The sequence below is a fragment of the Cervus canadensis genome, chromosome 27, assembly GCF_019320065.1.
Source record: "Cervus canadensis isolate Bull #8, Minnesota chromosome 27, ASM1932006v1, whole genome shotgun sequence".
NCBI classification, from domain to species: domain Eukaryota; kingdom Metazoa; phylum Chordata; class Mammalia; order Artiodactyla; family Cervidae; genus Cervus; species Cervus canadensis.
In genome coordinates, this window is record NC_057412.1 from 2,384,498 (window position 1) to 2,403,464 (window position 18,967).

The following is an 18,967-nucleotide window of genomic DNA, read 5'->3' on the forward strand; positions in this document are numbered from 1 at the left end:
GTGTGCATTTTTGTGTTTTCATTCAGTTGCTTTTGTGTTTTCATTCAGTTGGGGCTGCGGTTAAAAAAGCAGGCAGCTCAGGACTCCCTGCCTCATGGACTTGGTAGCAGTAGCTCAGGTTGATTGCGTGTTCCCTGTTTGTCAGGGCCTCCCCCTAAGGGCAGTATGTGTCTTTTCCGCCACTTAATCCTCAGCACTCAGAGAAGGTCAAGACTTACTGTCCTCGTCGTACACATGGGGAAACCGAGGTGCAGAGCGATTCCAGCACCCGTCAGTGGGGGACTCAGGGTTTTGCCAGGCAGCCGGGCTCTGGAGCCCAGGCCCATCTCAGTCGTCACCACCTTCCCGCCGGCCAGGCCGTGGTCAGGACGTGGTCGGAGCCACACAGCAGCTTCCGTGTGGCTCAGCAGTTGGGCTATGCCACCGTGCTCCCAGGGTCGGCGTCCATGCTGTGGAGCTGGCCACAGGCCGTTCCCACCCATGAGGGCGCGTGCAGATCCCCAGATGCTCAGTCACGGGGCAAGTCTGTTCAGCAGGTCTGGGCAGGCCCAGGAGTCTGCATCTCTAGCAGGTTCCTGGTTGATGCTGCTGCCGGCCCAGGGACCCCACCTCCAGCCCCTCTGAGTTTCCTAGCTCATGTAGCCTAGTTGTGTTGGCCTTAGGAAGCGGAGTGTTTGGAGGGATAACAGTACAGGCCACGTGGGGTGAATAAAGATGGCAGTTGGGAATGAAGTTAGAAGAAATGAACCCCTTTGAGACAGGCTGATTGCAGGAATCCGTCTTCCATGCAGTCCCGGCCGTCCCATCCTTCTGGGGGAGGCCTTAAAAGGTCTGCCGCTCACTGAGCTGGCACATTCCCAGGGCAGGATTGCCCAGTCTGCAGGGATCAATCACAGTGACTCCCGTTTGAGTGAAGTCCTGTCTTTGTCCTGGGCGGCTCCAGTTCTCCAGGGCGTGTAAATAACCTCCCCGACCCAGCGCCCTCTCGTAAACACACGCTAGGATAAAACACGTATGACCGAGCGCATTGGACTTGACGGGGTCGCATGGTTTTCAGCATCAGTGGGTGACTTTCTGTGAAGCTCCCCGCTGTCGTGCATGTCACCCGTGCTGATCCGTCTGTCCTTCTTGCCTCTGCTGCCCCCCAGCCACTGCAGACTTCGGGCAGCCCTGCCCCGCCGGGCCCTGCGGCGCCCTCCTTCTCCCCCCTGCTGCAGACGGCCTACGCCGGTCAGGACCGAGGCCGGGGCCCGGGCGGGCTCCCGCTCCTGGACGAGGGGGTTCAGGCGCAGCTGCGGGCCGCCCTCCTGCGCCTCCCGATGCACCAGGCCCTGCGCGCCGCCAAACACCTGCTGCTGTATGTCAGGAGCGCCGTGGAGAACTTCGCCCAGGTCAGCGCTGCCCCGGTCCCCTGTACCACCGCCCACAGCGAGTGTGGCTTCTGCCGATCGGGTCTGAATTGATAGTCGTGTGGGGAGCGTCCCGGGGCCTGCTGTTGCCCTGCTTGCTCTGCACGTGGGGAGGGTGGCGGCCAGTGCACAGGGCCCCGGGCGGGCCTGTAGGTCGGGCGCCCGGGTGGCTGGTCTGGCTCCCTTTTCCCTGCAGCAGAGGTCTCGATCTCAACATGGGGAGCCCAGCGCAGCTGAACTTGGTCAGCCGGGCAGTGATGGCTCCGGACAGGGCCCTGCCCACGGCTGACCAGGTCAGCATCACGGCCAGGCCTCCCGTCTTCCTTCATGAGTTTAAATTTGGTGGCTCATTGTTGAGCGTTCTTTCCCTGAGGTGGTTTACCAGAATTTTAGCTTAGGTTTTGGAGTGGGCCTTTCCCCTTCATCTTGGTCAAAACAAACCTATGTGTTTCATCAAGATTTAGGAGAACACGTCTTAATTAAGACGGCTTCCCAGGTGGCGCTAGTGGTCAAGAACCGCCTGCCAATGCAGGAGATGCAGATTTGATCCCTGGGTCGGGAAGATCCCTTGGAGGAGGTCATGGCAGCCCACTCCAGTACTCTTGCCTGGAGAATCCCAGGACAGAGGAGCCTGGCGGGCCATAGTCCAGGGGGTCGCAAGGAGTCGGGCACGACTGAGTGACTGAACACACCCGTCCTGTTGAGACACGACTTTGATGTTGTCAGTGTTGCCATTTGAGCCCCGGCTCCCTCTTTGATCCTGGTTTCTGGCAGCATCGCCCGCTCTGCCCCAGGGGACCTGGCGGTGACTGTCAGCCCTTCCAGGCCTGAGAGTCATGTGTCTTGCCTCACAGCTGGGCCGGAGTGCGGGGCCGCCCCTGCTGCAGCTGCTCCTGGATCTCCTCCGGCGCCTGGTCATCCACTGCCAGCAGCTGGACGCCCAGAACCAGCAGAAGTGCCAGGCCGCCCAGGCCGAGTCTGACCTCTTTGTGGACATGGAGTCCGTGGCCTCACTGGAACTGGCCAGCGACAAGGTATGGCCGCCCTTCTTCCCCCTTCCTGTTGGCCTTCTCCTGGGAGGTCACAGACACTGGTTTTCCCTCCATTTCTGGTTGGAAGCTAGTACCTGTTCACTGCAGGGAAGCAGGGAAAAGCCGAGGCCACTAGAGGAGATACTAAACACCATCCCCACCCCACCCCGAGAGAAGCACGTTCACTTTGGGTGCTCACACTCCCCTTCTGCGAACACTTTTCCCTCCCACTTTGCGCCCCAAGCATCCTGAGAACTCAGCCTGCATCTTTTCCTTGTAAAGGGTTGCGGCCTGTATTGAGTAAAGGCTGGGCACAGATGCAGCCCTCCATCATGAACACTTCCAGCGACCACTCTGCCCGAGAAGAGTGAGCCTCTTTCTCTTGTTGCTGGCTCGGCAATCAGCTGCTTACCTAAAGCCCAACCAAGTCTTTTGCACCCTTTGCCATTTGAGATGTTGTACTGGGTTCAGGAAGCAGGCGTGCTCCTCGTTTCAGAGTCAGATGTCAGGCGCCCTTGCTTTGGTCTCCGCGGGGGCTCGGGGGTGGGGGTGGGGTGGGGGCGCAGGACCACCTGATAGCCAGTCGTCAGGCACAGCACTCCTAATCTGCGCTTTTCTGTTTTCACTTGGGAAAGCTCAGATGGCAAGTTCATAGGCTCCTCTTCCCTCCCCTGAAGAGTAAATAAAGAGAAACATAGATTTCTGTCCCCAGGGACTGGGTGGCCTCCTTGGCTGTGAACCGCGTTCAGCAGGGCTGAATCAAACCCTCCCTGACGCAGCAGAGCGTGCTCCGTGGTTTCAACCAGTCTTGGGGTCAGAGTTTGTTCCCTGAGGGCCTGGTGTCCTTCTGAGAGTGGACACAGGCTCACCTTCAGTTCTGGCCCATGTAAGCCCTGTCCGCCCTCCCTCAGCCACAGAATCTCTTCTCAGCGGAGGCCACCCTGCCCCTGTGGTCAGGTGGTACCTGCGTCCCTCGCCCAGATTAATTTAGGAGGGCAGGGCTGCTAGGGAGAAACCAGGAGACGGGTGGTAATCGCATTTCGGCGTTTCTGCGTGGCCCGGGCCGGCCTGGGTGACGGTGGAGAGCAGTTTCTCTGTACAGTTACTTCATTCAGCCTCCGTTCATCAGATTCCTGCTGGTCTCGGGCGGAGGGGCACCACCTGAGTTACAGTCCAGGCCCCTTGGTCCCCGAGGGGAGGGGGTGCATTCCAGTGGGGTCACAGCTCTGAGTGGGTCTGGGTTGGGGTGCTGTGGGCAGGGGAGCCCGAGCTTGAGGCCGGGGGTGGCTGAGGAAAGCTGCCCTCCGCGGTCCGTCCTGCTCGAGGGCAGCCGCTGGCGGGGCGGTGGCTGAGGCCTCTGCCCTGTGACTGTGTTCCAGACGCTGGAGGAGGTGCTGGTGGCCATCCTCAGACACCCGACGCTGGAGGGCTGGTTCCTGGCCCTGGAGCGGCAGGCCCTCCCACCGCATGCCCTCAGCCCGGTCCTTGTGAAGCTCCTGGCGGCCAGCCTCAGCTCAGGGATCCTTCCGCTGCTGGTGGCCAGTGCCCCGGCCCTGCGGAGCCTCGGTCAGCTGGGGCTGCTGGCCAGGTACTCGGAGGCCGTCACTCAGAGCATCCTCCGCGAGCTGCGCAGCCCGAGGGCCGGCTTGGCCACGCCCACACCGAAGACCCTCCTCCCTCCGCTCGAGGCGCTGCGGGGGCTGCACCCCTACATGGAGGACGCCCCGCTCCGGGAGGTTACCCTGGCCCTGCTGAGCCTGCCTGAGGCCCGCCTGGCGACCCAGCGACCCACCCAGCCCCCCCGGAAGGAGAGACCGCTGACCGCCCTCGGGAGGACCCTGGTCCAGCTGCTGAGCGGCCGCACCCAGGAGCAGCCACTGAGCGGGGAGCTCCTCTGGGCCTCCGAGTATGCGCGGGGCCTGGCGGCTCTGCTGCCCGTGCTGGCCGTGGCCGAGCTGGACGCCGTGCTCCTCGGGGCTCTGCAGAGAGAGCCGGCGCTGGTCCCCGCAGTCGGGCTGACCCTGCTTGACGACTGCCTGGAGCGGCGGACGCCGGCTGCCCTCGGCGTGGCCGCCCTGCTCCTGCGGCACAGCTGGCCCCACCAGCTGCGCTTTGAGCGCTGGTGCCGGCAGGCTGGCTCCGGACTCCGCCTGCGGGAGGCCCCGGACGACTTCCTCCCCATCGTCCACGTGTACCTGCAGGGCAGGACGCAAGGACGCTTCACACGCCCCGCAGAAGGTACGGGAAGGGGCGGCTGGGGGTCGCCGGGAGGGCCATGTCCCTTCCTCCCCATGTGTCCATCCTTAAGCCCTGGAGCACCACGTTCCAGGGTTTGATTTAGCTGTTTCCCCCTGGTGTCCGCCCCAGCTCCCGAATCGACTCCGAGTTACCCAGGGAAAGCTGGGGCAGTGGCTGTGGTCACTGGGGGGCCAAGGAAGGAGCAGCTCCGTCTGGGTCTCACTAGGGGGAGAGGGAATTGCTTGGGTCCTTTGCCCCTTTCCCCCCGTCCAGCATATTGGTTGAGCCTGCTGAGCGGAGCCTGAATGGCTCCATGGGGTCTCAGATTCAGGCACTTTCTGGTCACCCCGGTTTAATCCCTTTTTATCAGCATGTATGAACAGCGTTTTGCTCACTGCTCTGCCTCTGAGCTGCGCAGCGTGGTATCATTGATGACAAAAAACGTTCTTACAAAGTAAGAGGCCCCCCACTCGTGCGGCCTGCGGTTCTCCCTGCCCCTCTCCTGTTCCCGGGTGAGTTCAGGACTTGGGTGCTCACCATCTCGTCATGACCTTCGAGCTGGGGCCCACAGGGCTGAACGATCCCTGCGAGGGTTGAGGGGTGACAGGTGGCCGGTGGCTTGCTGCTGAACGTTTTAACATCCAGCTCTCAGGGGAGACTGATGTGCAGCATTTGTCAATTTCCATGGCATCAGAACTTGCCAGGGTCCCATCTCGAGCCACCAGTGTGACCTCGCTCAGGCCACAAGGCCGTGACGTCTGACCCCCCTCCCGTTCATCTCTGCCCCAGCTTCGTCTTCTGTCATTCCTGTCTTGAGGAAGGCCCTGTGGACGCCACTGCAGACCAAGCTTCTCGGCGCCGACGGGCCCCCAGAGTCCGGGCTGCCGCAGCAGATCCTGGCCCAGCTGGTCCCGTTTGCCAGAGCCAAGGACCTGCGTGCCCTCATGGACCGCTTGCCCAGCTTGCTGCAGACTCCAGCCAGTCACACGAGGTATGAAAGCTCAGACCGGTCTGATGGCCCTTCCCGTCCCAGCTTCCCCTTCCCTGTGGTGCTTACGAAACCATGACGATTGCTGCCCTGCCGTTGTGTCAGCCAGTGAGGAGGCACTTTCTCCGAGAACCCGTCTTAAAAGCATCCTGGCTGGAGCGAGTCCATGTCCATAAGTGGGTGGTTCTGAGTCCCTTAGAGCTGTGGTCCTCTATCGGGGTGATTTTGCCCACTCGAGTGGACAGTTGGCAATGTCTGATATTTTTTTATTGTCATGATATGGGACTGGGGAGTCTAGCTTCTGGCTTCCAGAGGATAGAGGTCAAAGGTACAGCTACATATCCTGTAATGCATAGGATAGGCCCTCCCCACCAAAGAGAGAAAGAATTATCTGGCCCCACATGTCAATAGTGCTGAGGGTGAGATAGCCTGATTAGACAGAGTCTGGGCAATATATTCTTTTTCTGGTGTGTTAGTAGTGTTTCTCCTTGTCATAAAGTTCTGATACACCTCTGAAGTTTGAGTAAGGGGCAGGTGAAGCCTCTGATTTCTGAGCTTGGGGAGTTAGTTGTAGGGACCAGGACTCAGGGTGTTGGTCTTCTGTGGCCCTCTGTGATGTTGGGTTATACTGAAAACCTCGAACTCTGGACTTTTGTCTCCTGCTGCAGCTGGATCGTGGCTGACGCCGTCTCAGCCGTCCTGGAAGGGTCGGCAGAAGAGCTGCAAGCCTGGAAAAAGACTCTACTAAAGGCCTGTGTGCAGTGGCTGATTGCATCCTTCAGTGGCGGCCAGCAGGAGGATGGTACCCAGGATCAGGAGAAGCAAATGCTGCTGAGGTTAAACAAACTGTTGGTAGGTGTCTCTTATTAGAGACCCTGGTTAGATTCACAAGGGAAGGAGGGAGATAGACAAGCCGAGATTTACAGATACATTTAAGCTGGGGGCATGAGTTTGATCTAGCAGGGAATAAGAGGGGCCATGTCTCAGAGGCGAAGGACAGGTGGACAGCAAATTCTGAAATGATGAGCCATCTTTTGTCAGAAATGGATGTAGAGATTTGTCAAAATGCTTTTTTGTTGTACCTCCTGAGATGGCTATCTGGTTTTGTGTTAGACTGTTAATAAGATGAATTATATTAATTGCTTTTTTAACATTAAACCAACCTTGCATTCCTAGGTTAAACTTAGTCATGATATATTACCATTTATATGTACTCTTAGGTTTGATTTGCTGATATTTTATTAAGAATTTTTGTGTATCTGTCCATGAAGGGTATAAGCTTAAAATATTATTTTCTTGTAACATTCTTGTCTAGCTTTCAGATCAGCTAATAGCGGCCTGCAGTGCTGGAGACCTGGGTTCAATCCCTGGGTTGGGAAGAGCCCCTGGAGGAGGGCCTAGCAACCCACTCCAGTATTTTTGCCTGGAGAATCCCCATGGACAGAGGAGCCTGGCAGGCTACAGTCCACAGGGTCGCAAAGAGTTGGGCACGACTGAGCAACCCAGCACAATAGTGGCCTCAAAGTGAGTTAGGAAGAGTTTCACTGGGTACAAGGTTCCAGGTTAACAGTTTTTAGTTTTTCTAGGCATTTTAAAGGCATTGCTTTACTGTCTTCTGGTGTGTGTTATTTCTGACGAGAAGCCTCTCGTTTAAAAAAGTGAATTATTTATTGGCTGCGCTGGGTCTTTGTTGCTGCGCACAGGTTTTTTCTGTCGTGGCGGTGAGTGGGGGCCGCTCTCTAGTTGCTGGTCACAAGCTCCTTGCCGCAGTGGCTGCTCTTGTTGCAGAGCGTGGGCTCAAGGGCTCAGGAGTCTCGACTTGCAGGCTCGGTCGCTGAGGTGCATAGGCCTTGCAGCGCGTGTATCTCCCCAGACCAGGGATTGAGCCTGTGATCCCTGCAGCGGCAGACGGATTCTTAACCACTGGACCATCAGGGAAGTCCAGAGACCTCACCTTCTTACCTGTGTTTCTCTGTACATGACAGCTTTGCCCCCCAGCTTCTTCGAGGATGTTTTTTCCCTTACACGGCTTAAACAATTTGATGACGATATGCCTTAGTGTAATTTTCTTCAGGTTCTCAGTGCTTTGGGTTCAATGAGCCTCCTGGCTTTGTGAGTTTAGAGTTTTCATAAAATTTGGAACTATTTAGCTGTTTCAGGTCTTCACTCTCTGTCATTGTTAGTGTTACATTTTTGCACAGAAATAATTAACGTCCCGAAGGCTAGTGTGTGAGTTTTTTCTCAATGCATGGTGTAAACAAAGGTCCGTCTAGTCGAGACTATGGTTTTTCCAGTGGTCACGTATGGATGTGAGAGTTGGACTATAAAGAAAGCTGAGTGCCAAAGAATTGATGCTTTTGAATTGTGGTGTTGAATAAGATTCTTGAGAGTCCCTTGGACAGCACGGAGATCCAACCAGTCTATCCAAAGGGAAATTAGTCCTGAATATTCATTGGAAGGACGGATGCTGAAGCTGAAGCTCCAAAACTTTGGCCACCTGATGGCGAAGAACTGAATCATTGGAAAAAACCCTGATTCTGGGAGGGATTGAAGGCAGGAGGAGAGGGGGACGACAGAGGATGAGATGGTTGGATGGCATCACCAACTCGATGGACATGAGTTTGAGTAAACTCTGGGAGTTGGTGATGGACAGGGAGGCCTGGTGTGCTGCAGTCCATGGGGTCACAAAGAGTCGGACACGACTGATCGACTGAACTGAATGGTGTAAAGTTGTGTTAAAAGTTGTAGAGCCTATGACTGGTGTGTCACCGCTGAACCCAAGACTTAAAAAGGGATCCTCAGGAGAAGAGCCCCAGGTGGAAGGTTTTAAGTGTGATAAATACATTCATAGATTGTGGATCATGGTGCAGTGCCTGAGCAGTTCTGTTAAAGGACTTTCAGTTCAGTTCAGTTCAGTTCAGTCGTGTCCAACTCTTTGTGACCCCATGGACGGCAGTACGCCAGGCCTCCTTGTCCATCACCAACTCCCGGAATTTACTCAAACTCATCTCCACTGAGTTGGTGATGCCATCCAACCATCTCATCCTCTGTCGTCCCCTTCTCCTCCTGCCTTCAATGTTTCCCAGCATCAGGGTCTTTTCCAATGAGTCAGCTCTTCACATCAGGTGGCCAAGGTATTGGAGTTTATAACCTGCATTTCAGACTTACTGCGTTGTGTTACAGGACTGTGAACTTACGATACATAGGAAGCCGACACGGCAGAACTAGGGGCGAGGAGAGGCAGTCCCGAGACCTGGAAGGAGCCGAGCTCGGGAGGCGGGGGTGCAGGGCGGTGCTATTGTAGAGATTTGTGTTCTCGGGGCACGCCTCCCTCCCTCCCCCAGGCTTTGCTGTTCCCCCCGACCCCTTTTTAACAGACTAAAACTTTTTAGAGCAGATCTAGGTTCACAGCACCATTGAACAGGAAGTGCAGGGTTCCTGGGTGCCCCCACCCCCCCCCACACACAGCCACCCCACTGTCAGTAGCATCCCCAGTAGACCTTCACTTGTAATGGAAGTGTGACTTCCATCTTGTGCAATATAAGATCGTAAGTGTGTAGCTTACTGTTGGCAAGTACGCACCCCTGTGCCCCAGGGTCTTACCCAGGACGGTCATCATTCCAGAAAGCTCTCTCGTGCTTTTTCCTGGTCCGTCCCCTCCCCCCAGAGCAGCCAGTCTCCTGATGTAACGTAACAGAGCCTGTTCGGAGCCTGTCTCCACGGCAGGGGCTGTGGACCTATGACAGGCCTGTTAGGGCGCAGTGGTCTTGCCCTGGGTGGATGTTCACTCTTGTGTTTAAGCAGTCACATGTGGCTACACCCGTGTGTGTGCTACGAATCAGTCAGTGCTGTTCGGAATGGTGGACAAAGGGGAAGTTACAGGACTGTTCGGGAATTTCCTCTCGGTCATTGGTGACCATAGATATCTAATAAAATGACAGAACTACTAGTGGAAATAACAATTTAAAAAAATCAAAGGAAAAAAGGACTGCTTGCTTTTGCAAATTGCTTCAGTAACTATATTCTATATTTAAATCCCATGTCCTCTATTTTAAATTAATTCAGATATTCTACACATACTTCTCACTTACTTTATTCCTAGAATTCACTTAATGAAGTTGACCCTGGTGACTGGCAGAAATTTGTGAAGACCGGACTCAAGTAAGTCGAATTTGTTTTCTCGGTGCGGCTCGGGAAGGCAGTGGGTGTCCTGGCTGGGGTGCGGCCGGAGCTGTTATTGCAGAGGGGAGGTGGCGGGGCTGGCGCTGCTCCCGTATTGGGCAGACGAGACCGTGCTGGGGAGGGAGACGACCCGCCCCGTGTTACGCGTGTGCTTCTGACAAGGGCAGGAGAAGCGGCCTTCAAACAACCGAGTGTTTTTTAAAAGCCAGAGGCGTGCAGAGAGTGGTACAGTAGCACCCAGACCTAATAAAGGTGACAGTTTTCTCTGTCTGTCCTCATGGACTCTTCCCCCCCCTCGTCCAAGTGTCGTTCTTCTGAGGCTGAGCTTTGTCATGGCGCTGTGTGTGTTTTTAACACTTTGGTTGCGTGTCAGTGTATCTCTAGAATAAACCGCAGTGTTTTTTGTGTTTGACATTGTATACAGAGTATCAATTTACTGTTCCTTTTGTGCACTCAGAAGTTTTCAAGTGACCCTTGTTGAGACCCTCGGTAGGTGGAGATGATCCCGGTCATTCCTTTCCACTGCCCGGGGGCATTCTGTCTTCTGACTGTGCCCCATTTATTTAGCTGGTCCCCTGCTGATGGACGGAGCCTCCCCTCTCCTTTCCCTCCTCCCTCCCGTCCTGACAGTGAATGTCTCATGCCTCCTTATGCGCAGGTGCCAGATCTTTCTGGGCAAGGGGGCGCTCACTAGCTCTTAGTGTGGGCATGGCTTCAGCTTTACTGGGTTTTTCCATTTGTTCCCCGAGGTTTTCGTGCTGTCATAACAGAGCGGAAGTCCATTTTGTCCTCACATCCTCACCAGCAGTTGATGCAGTCAGACTTTCTTTTTGGCACTCAGGTGGTCATGAAACAGTGTCTCACTGTGGCTCTAATTTTCATTTCCCTGATTATTCATCGATCTGAAATGGAAAAACACTAATAGGAAAATGAGTGAAAGCAGGTCCGAGGTTAACGGTAACTGAGGATTGCCTTCACGACCTGACGACATTTCTTTGAGTCTTTGGTTAGTTTGTGTCTCTAGAATGCTCACGGAGTGCCCAGTGCTTCTTAACAACATTCACATATGACCGAAACCTTCTTTCCCAGAGCATGATGCTAGCATTTCCTTCATTGGTTCTGAAGGGATTTAAGATGAGAACTTCTGAGCCGTCAGAGGGGCGTTTTGAGGAGCTGGAAGGAAGGAAGGAGGCTGCCGTGGAAGGTGGGCTGAGCATCATCTTTATTCAGTCTGCTCAGCTCAGCAGGAAGTTCACTGGGTGTTTGCACCGTCAAGGGACGCAAGCTCCGTCTGGCCCTTGCTTTCAGAGCGCTCCCTGTGACGCGTGCTGGCTCAGTGTGCGATGGGTAGTCAGGGTGATGGTGACTGACTCTGCGCTCTAGACTTCTCAGCTTTGAGGCACGCGGGATGATCTCCTTAATAAAGTGCTGAGCAAAAAGGTTTCTTACAGGTTGTGACGCCGTTTCCCCCTTGGTTCCTGCCTCCTAGGTTTCGGTATCAGGACCGTGCGTTTCTGGAAGCCCTCGGAGCCGCCATACAGCTCTTGTACCCCCCGGGAAGCCCCACGCGCTCGCAGCTGACACAGCTCCCCGTGGTCCACATGATGCTCACCCAGCACTCCCTGTTCCTGCCCACCCTGCTGGGGGCCGCAGAGGAGGAGCCCGCAGACAGCCCCGTGCGAGGTGCCGCCCCGCCCCACGCCCCAGCCCAGACACACAGTTCCTTTTCCGATTCCACCAAGCTAGCTATGCAGTGGAGCTTAGCGCCCCCGTGTTCCCAGAGCTGAGGAAGCGCTACCCAGGCAGTATCCGAACATTTCCTGTGGGCTCCCAGGGCAAAAGATCCACCCACCAATGCAGGAGATGCGGGACACTTCGTTTCTGTCAGATTCAAGCTCTAGAAGTGTTTCCTCTGACTTCAGGTCACATGGCAAATGCACCCCGCTTTTTAGAGCCTGTTCTGGCTTATAGGAATCAGGTTTAAGGTCTTCTGCCATATCATGGGTGAGTGTTAAAACCTGGGAGTTACAGAAAGTTAGGAGGGGGTGTCTGACCTGGGAGAAATTGTTCAGTTGTGTGAGATGTCTGAATGTGGTGACTGAAATGTTCATCAAGGGTGAAGGGTTCGAAGGTCCCCGTTGCTGGGTCCCCGCCGGGGCCTCTTACAGCCCCGGCTTCGGCTCCTTCCTCTCTAGTTCACTGAACGCCTACTCTGCATGGTGAAGGCTGTGGGAGATGGCAGAGGTCTGAAGGGTCCTGTCCCCCTGAAGTCACATCCTGTTGTTTAGAGACGAGCTGACATCCCCAAACTGTGAGAGATCGCTACAGAGCCAATTGTAATAAACTGTTGAATTGGAGAGAACCATTACCCAAGTTCCTAGTATGGTCAGTTCAGTTCAGTTCAGTCACTCAGTCGTGTCCAACTCTTTGTGACCCCATGAACTGCAGCACGCCAGGCCTCCCTGTCCATCACCAACTCCCGGAGTTTACTCAAACTCATGTCCATTGAGTCAGTGATGCCATCCAACCATCTCATCCTCTGTCGTCCTCTTCTCCTCCCGCCTTCAATTTTTCACAGCATCAGGATCTTCTCCAGTGAGGCAGTTCTTTGCATCAGGTGGCCAAAGTATTGGAGTTTCAGCTTCAGCATCAATCTTTCCAATGAATATTGAGGGCTGAGTTCCTTTAGGATCAGCCTGGTTGGATCTCCTTGCTGTCCAAGGGACTCTCAAGAGTCTTCTCCAACACCACAGTTCAAAAGCATCAAATCTTTGGTGCTTAGCTTTCTTCACAGTCCAATTCTCACATCCATACATGACGACTGGAAAAACCATAGCCTTGATTAGACGGACCTTTGTTGGCAAAGTAACGTCTCTGTTTTTTAATATGCTGTCTACGTTGGTCATAACTTTTCTTCCAGGGAGCAAGTGTCTTTTAATTTCATGGCTGCAATCACCATCTGCAGTGATTTTGGAGCCCAAAAAAGTCTGTCACTGTTTCCATTGTTCCCCATCTATTTGCCATGAAGCAATGGAAGCAGATGCCATGATCTTAGTTTTCTGAATGTTGAGTTTTAAGCCAACTTTTTCACTCTCCTCTTTCAATTTCATCAAGAGGCTCTTTAGTTCTTCTTCACTTTCTGCCATAAGGGTGGTGTCACCTGCATATCTGAGGTTACTGATATTTCTCCTGGCAATCTTGATTCCAGCTTGTGCTTCCTCCAGCCCAGCGTTTCTCATGATGTACTGTGCATATAAGTTAAATGAGCAGGGTGATAATATACAGCCTTGACATACTCCTTTTCCTATTTGGAACCAGTCTGTTGTTCCATGTCCAGTTCTAACTGTTGCTTCCTGACCTGCATACAGATTACTCAGGAGACGAGTCAGGTGGTCTGGTATTCCCATCTCTTTAAGAATTTTCCACAGTTTTTGGTGTTCCACACAGTCGAAGGCTTTGGCATAGTCAATAAAGCAGAAATAGATGTTTTTCTGGAACTGTCTTGCTTTTTTGATAATCCAGTGGATGTTGGCAATTTGATCTCTGGTTCCTCTGCCTTTTCTAAAAGTAAAAAGGCTGTTCCCCTTTTCTGGCAAGAATGGAAATACTAGAGATTTCGGTAACATAATCATGGAGAGAAAGGTTTAGGTTTTTAAATCTGTTGGCTCAAAGTTTGGGAGGAGACTGAGGAGATGATGGTACCAAAGACCAAGGAAGGGAGATGGTTGTCAAGGCACTTTTATTTGGGAAAAAAAAATGGAAACTTAGGGAAGGACTAGGTGCAGTTCTCAGCCCAGTGTTGTCCAGAGAAGGTGTCTCCAGCATTTATGTTCCCAGAAGTGCGTCCTCCTCTGTGGGAACTCTGCGCCTGCTCGGCCCCGCACTGCGGGCAGCTCAGCGGCATTTTCTTCCAGAAGCGCTGGTGGACCTGATGGCAGGCGTGGTGCGGCTGTGCCCCTCTGTCTGTGCAAGCAGCCACTTCGCGGTGCTCCTTGGGGCCTACGGTGCCTCACTCAGCATCCTGGGTGAGTTGTGGGGACCAGGGCGTGGGACCCAGGAGGTTGTGGGGACCAGGGCGTGGGACCCAGGAATGTGAGGAGCGGGCAGTGTGACCTGGGCCCGCGGGGACCAGGGGGTAGGACCCAGGAATGTGAGGACCAGGCGGTGTGACCTGAGCCCACAGGGACCCGGGGGTGGGACCCAGGAATGTGGGGAGCGGGCGGTGTGACCTGGGGCCGCGGGGACCAGGGGGTATGTCTCTGGGGTATGGGCACCAGCCGGTGCAGCCAGGATTGTATGGGAGGCCTCAAGGGGTGTCACCAGCAAGCTTTCTGAGCTGACCCTCTCTGACTTCAGACCAGAAGATCTTATTGCTGCTGCGGGCGTACGAACAGAACAGCCACAGCCTCATCAGCTTCAGGTGGGTGCCGCTGGCCACGCGAGCAGCGGACCCCAAAGGCCGCATGCCCGGGCCGGCCTCGGGGGGCGAACACGGGCAGGGGGACCCCTCCGCTCGCACCCCAGCGCCGGCGGGCCTGCTCTGCCCTCTGCCCATGAGGACGGTCCCCGGTGGCTGGGCCTATGTGCGCCTGATGCCCCGCTGGTCAACTGTGCGTGTCTGTCACAGGCCCACCCTCAGATTTTCTCCCAGCTCGGGGGTCGTTTAGCTGATTTTTCTGAAAACTTTTCACTTCGTGCTGGCCTTTGGGTGGGAGGGACTTGGGTGTGGGTGTGCAGGAGGAGTGGGGCGTGCGGGCGGGGTGTTTATTCCACTCTCCCCGAGCACATGCGCGCACGTGTGCACTGTCTGTCTCTTTTCTATCGGTCTTTCTCTGTGTCTGTCTGTCTGTGTCTGTCTCTCCTGAGTTCCCAGGGGCTGCTTGCTCCTCCGCCAGCACAGCCTTGGGGCCGGCTCTGCAGGGCCCGGGGCTCAGCTGCTCACAGGAGTATCTGAGGTCCTCTTTCGCTGCCCTGGTTTCTTGTCTCCTCTTTGAGACCCAGTACAAAGGAAGAGCTCTGTGTGCTGAGACAGGAAGTTAGCTGACTGGGCCAAGAAAAATAGTTCAAGACAACTCTGCAGGGAAGGGAAAAAAATATTTCCCTTCTAGAATACTTTTTTTTTTTAAGATTAAAGATGTATTAACCACCTCCACTGTCCATCCCCCAAGAAAAAGACAACAAACAGTAAAAAAAAAAAAACAGAAAACCCTTTTCTCCGTCTTCAGAGCACCCAGGTTGTTAATAAACATTTTCTCTCCTTCCCCCCACCCCACGGCCTCACCCTCTTGCTAGCCTTGGAGTTGGTGCTTTATCAGTTGTATTCTTACTGGAATAAACAGCCCCTGGGTACATGTGGGAGAGGAGAGAAACCAGGAGCGGTTTCACTCAGGGTGACGAGCGAGCAGTCCACCCACCCCCACCTCGGCATGAGAAAACCCCTCTCAGGGCTCACGGAGTTCACAAGGGTGCCCCCACCCCCCCCCGCCCCAGTGCAGATGGGTTCAGTTCCTTTCCAGGAGGAAGGCAAGCTGACCTCACTGGGCAGTTCCCATCGAGATCAGTGGTGTGAAAAGTGGAGATGGGGGACCCTAGAGTTGGGGGTGGTTCTCAGGCTGTGTGAGCCGACCTGGTCCACTCACGGCCGTGTGGGAACAGGGATGGGTTTATATAAATAGAGCATCATCGAACCACCACGATTTTGCTGCTATGTCCAGCCCAGGCTCTCCAGATTTGAAATCCCACTCTGCCACTTACCAGCTGGGCAGGGGACCAGCTGGCCAACTTCCCAGATCTTCTCTGTGTCTCTTTCCCCCCAATGTGGATGATAATAGTACCTTCCTCATGGGATTCTTGGGCTTCTCTCATAGCTCAGTTGGTAAAGAATCCTTCTGCAAGGCAGGAGACCCTGGTTCGATTCCTGGGTGGGGAAGACCTGCTGGAGAAGGGATAGGCTACCCACTCCAGTATTCTTGGACTTCCCTGGTGGTTCAGCTGGTAAAGAATCTGCCTGCAATGCGGGAGACCTGGTTTGATCCCTGGGTTGGGAAGATCCCCTGGAGCAGGGAACAGCTACCAACTCCAGAATTCTGGCCTGGAGAATTCCATGGACTGTATAGTCCATGGGGTTGCGAAGAGTCGGACACGACTGAGTGATTTTCACTTACGGGATTCTTGTGCAGTTTAAGTGGATTAATCCACAGACTTAGACTCATGCCTGACACATCACAGACCCTCCACAAGTGTTGGCCTCCGTCATCCCCAGCAGTGTCACCCTCACCCTTACGGTCCTCAGCCTCTCCATCACCCCTGCCTTCCCACTATGTTACGATGAGGGTTAAATGATAGAACATCTTACACCTGGCATGTCACTGCCCAACAAAGCTGCCTACAGTGGTCTCCACCATCATCACCTCTGTGACCACCGACTCTAGGGTGCTGCTGTGGGGCTCAGCGGCCGTGGAGCATCAGAAGACGTGCCGGAGCCTGGGCAAGTCGCTCTGGCAACAGCCGAGTGTTGGGGACATCCTCCGCCTGCTGGATCGAGACCGCGTGATGAAGACCATCCTCCACTTCCCCCAGAACCGGAGGCTGCTGCCCCCCGAGGTGCGGTGGGCCCTGGGGCGGAGCCATCCGGCTTTAGCCGCTGTAAAATAGGAGCCCTGTTTTGCTTGTGATTTGTTCACTTTTTATAAGTAAAACTCGAAGCATATACAAAGGTATAGAGACAGAACCCATGTACCCATCAGCTGGCTTCATCAGCTGTCAGCACTGGCCACACTTAACTTCATTTATAACTTCTTTCCACAAAGCAGATATCAAAGGTATCTCATGTACAAGCCGTCTGTTTATAGAAACATTTTTGTGTGTGTGTACTTCAATATTCAAAATAACTTGAGCTCTAAGTGATAGTGGAAAACATCCACATGGTGTTTCGTTTACAAGGTTGACCTGCACGTTTCTGTCTGTCTCGGGCTGTTTCAGGACGCGCAGGAGCCGATATTTAAAGACAGGAGCACAGTGGATCTCGGTGACCTTTATGACCCCTGTTTCCTCCTCCATCTCTTCAGTGAGCTGACCAGGCCAGGTAACTGCAGTCTTCCAGAGTGGGTGGAGGGGTCACAATTTTTACTGTAATTACCAGTGCATGTGTGCTTATTTGCTCAGTCGTGTCTGATCCGTTGCGGCCCCGTGGACTGCAGCCCACCAGGCTCCTCCGTCCATGGGATTCCCCAGGCAAGAATACTGGAGTGGGTTGCCATTTCCTCCTCCAGGGGATCTTCCTGATCCAGGGATTGAACCTGTGTCTCCCTCATTGGCCGACAAATTCTTTACTGCTGTGCCACCTGGGAAGCCCGCATAATTACCCGATTAGGACCTTAGTCTTGAAAATAATTCTTGAAGGATCTTCAGCTGCCTTCTCACCTTTTCTTTCCAGTGATTTTCAGCAAAGTAACAGTTAATGTTTTGAATACATGGTTGTTGTTGTTGTTTTTTAATTATAATTTTAAAATCTGGGCACGTCCTTGATGTTTTCCTAATGGTAATGGCACGAGCCTTTTCTGAGTTCTCACTGAAATGAGAGATTTTGTCCTTGACAATGAGTGAGAGCCTGCTAAGGTTGGCTTTCTCTTGGTTTAAGTGTATTTTTGAAATGGCGTTTTGTGTCTGCTACGCTGACGGTGGGACTCATTGCAGGTGAATTGGTCAGGGAGAGAGAAAGGACAGAGACATGCACAGGTGCACACTGGTGAGGACCAGGGTCTGATTCCCAGGCTGTCGGGTCTGTCGGTTTGGGGCATTTTGTCAACAATTGGTGTGTAATGCTATCTCAGTGCGGTGTGTATTTGCTTTTTCCTAACAGCTAATGATGTTGAGCATCTTGTGACTTACTTGCCATCTATAATCTTTTCTGGCGAAATGTCAATTCATGTCTTTTACCTATTTATTCTGATGGGTTTTATTTGTTTTTACCATTGGGTTTTGAGGTTTCTTTATATATTGTAGTTATGAGTCCTTTGTTTGATACGTGGTCTGCAAATATTTTCTCCCAATGTGTAGCTTATCTTTTCACCTTCCTAACACCCTTCTTCAAAGAGCAGAAGTCTTCAGTTTTGATGAAGTCCAGTTTATCAGTTTTCCCTTTTACGGGTCAAGCTTTTGGTGTCAAGTCTTAAGAACTCTTTGCCCATCCCTCCATCCCAAAGAACTCCCATGTTTATTTCTGAAAGTTTCATCGTTGTAGCCTTTGCATTTAAGTCTGAGGCCTCTTTTGAGTTAATTTTTGTACAGGGTGTGGAGTGTAGGTCCAGCCGCATTGGTTTGCCTGCGGATGTTCTGATCCAGCCCCCATTTGGCGATCCACCCTCTCTCCTCCTCATCCCTTCTCCCGGTGACCAGCAGCCAGGGGAGTCCCGGCTCCCCCGCACTGACGCTTCCTGGCTGGGAGGGCAGGAGTGGTCGTCACCGCTCCCCTCGTGGCCCCAAGCGGAAGCCTCATCTGTCTGCTGTGTTAGGCTCCCTCTGATGCATCGTGGGGACCAGGCAGTGTGCTGTCTGAGAGGGTCCCTGGCATCTCCCTCCTGGTTGCCATGGCCGTGTAGACTAGGTGCCCTGGGAGACCATGCCTCACTGATCACTCTTGTGTTCTCCTTTTTAAATTTGGTATCCTTTTTTCCCCCCCGGCCATGCAGCTTGTGGGATCCTAGTTCCCTGCCTAGGGTTTGAACCCTAGGCCCACTAAAGCTCTGAGTCTATAAGCACTGAACCACTGGGGAATTCTCTGAACCTGACATTATCTTGCACTCAAACGTTGCTCCTTGTGACCAGATTTGCTGATCCTCCACCACTGCTCTTCAGTTCCTAACAGAAGATGAGAGGGCTGGGTTCTCAGAGCAGACCCCTTCCCTGGACCCCGGGTTCTGTGGCTGAGCTAAGTCTTCTTTGCAAGAGAGCAAGTGCAAGCGTCAGGTGATGATGACGGCCAGTGGTGACTGTTCCCAGCGACCGGGGGAGGCGCATCTGCTATGCTCTTTGATTCCCCCATGCCTTGGCTCTGCTGGCTAAGTCTGTTTCTCATCAAATATGAAAATAGATTTTCCACAGTCTAAAAATATGATGCA

General features: G+C 53.8%; 1 protein-coding gene across 3 annotated transcripts in view; it reads left to right on the forward strand.

The window, feature by feature from the left end:
• Window positions 1-18,967, forward strand: part of URB1 (URB1 ribosome biogenesis homolog) — a 76,041-nt gene that overhangs the window by 39,105 nt on the left and 17,969 nt on the right. For all 3 annotated transcript variants that reach the window (XM_043448707.1, XM_043448708.1, XM_043448709.1), the window contains exons 20-30: window positions 1,149-1,391; window positions 2,264-2,443; window positions 3,820-4,678; window positions 5,468-5,669; window positions 6,335-6,518; window positions 9,769-9,827; window positions 11,338-11,531; window positions 13,763-13,873; window positions 14,205-14,268; window positions 16,280-16,451; window positions 16,830-16,932. In XM_043448707.1, the coding sequence (XP_043304642.1) occupies window positions 1,149-1,391; window positions 2,264-2,443; window positions 3,820-4,678; window positions 5,468-5,669; window positions 6,335-6,518; window positions 9,769-9,827; window positions 11,338-11,531; window positions 13,763-13,873; window positions 14,205-14,268; window positions 16,280-16,451; window positions 16,830-16,932 (2,371 nt within the window). The remainder of the gene's footprint in view (window positions 1-1,148; window positions 1,392-2,263; window positions 2,444-3,819; window positions 4,679-5,467; window positions 5,670-6,334; window positions 6,519-9,768; window positions 9,828-11,337; window positions 11,532-13,762; window positions 13,874-14,204; window positions 14,269-16,279; window positions 16,452-16,829; window positions 16,933-18,967) is intronic.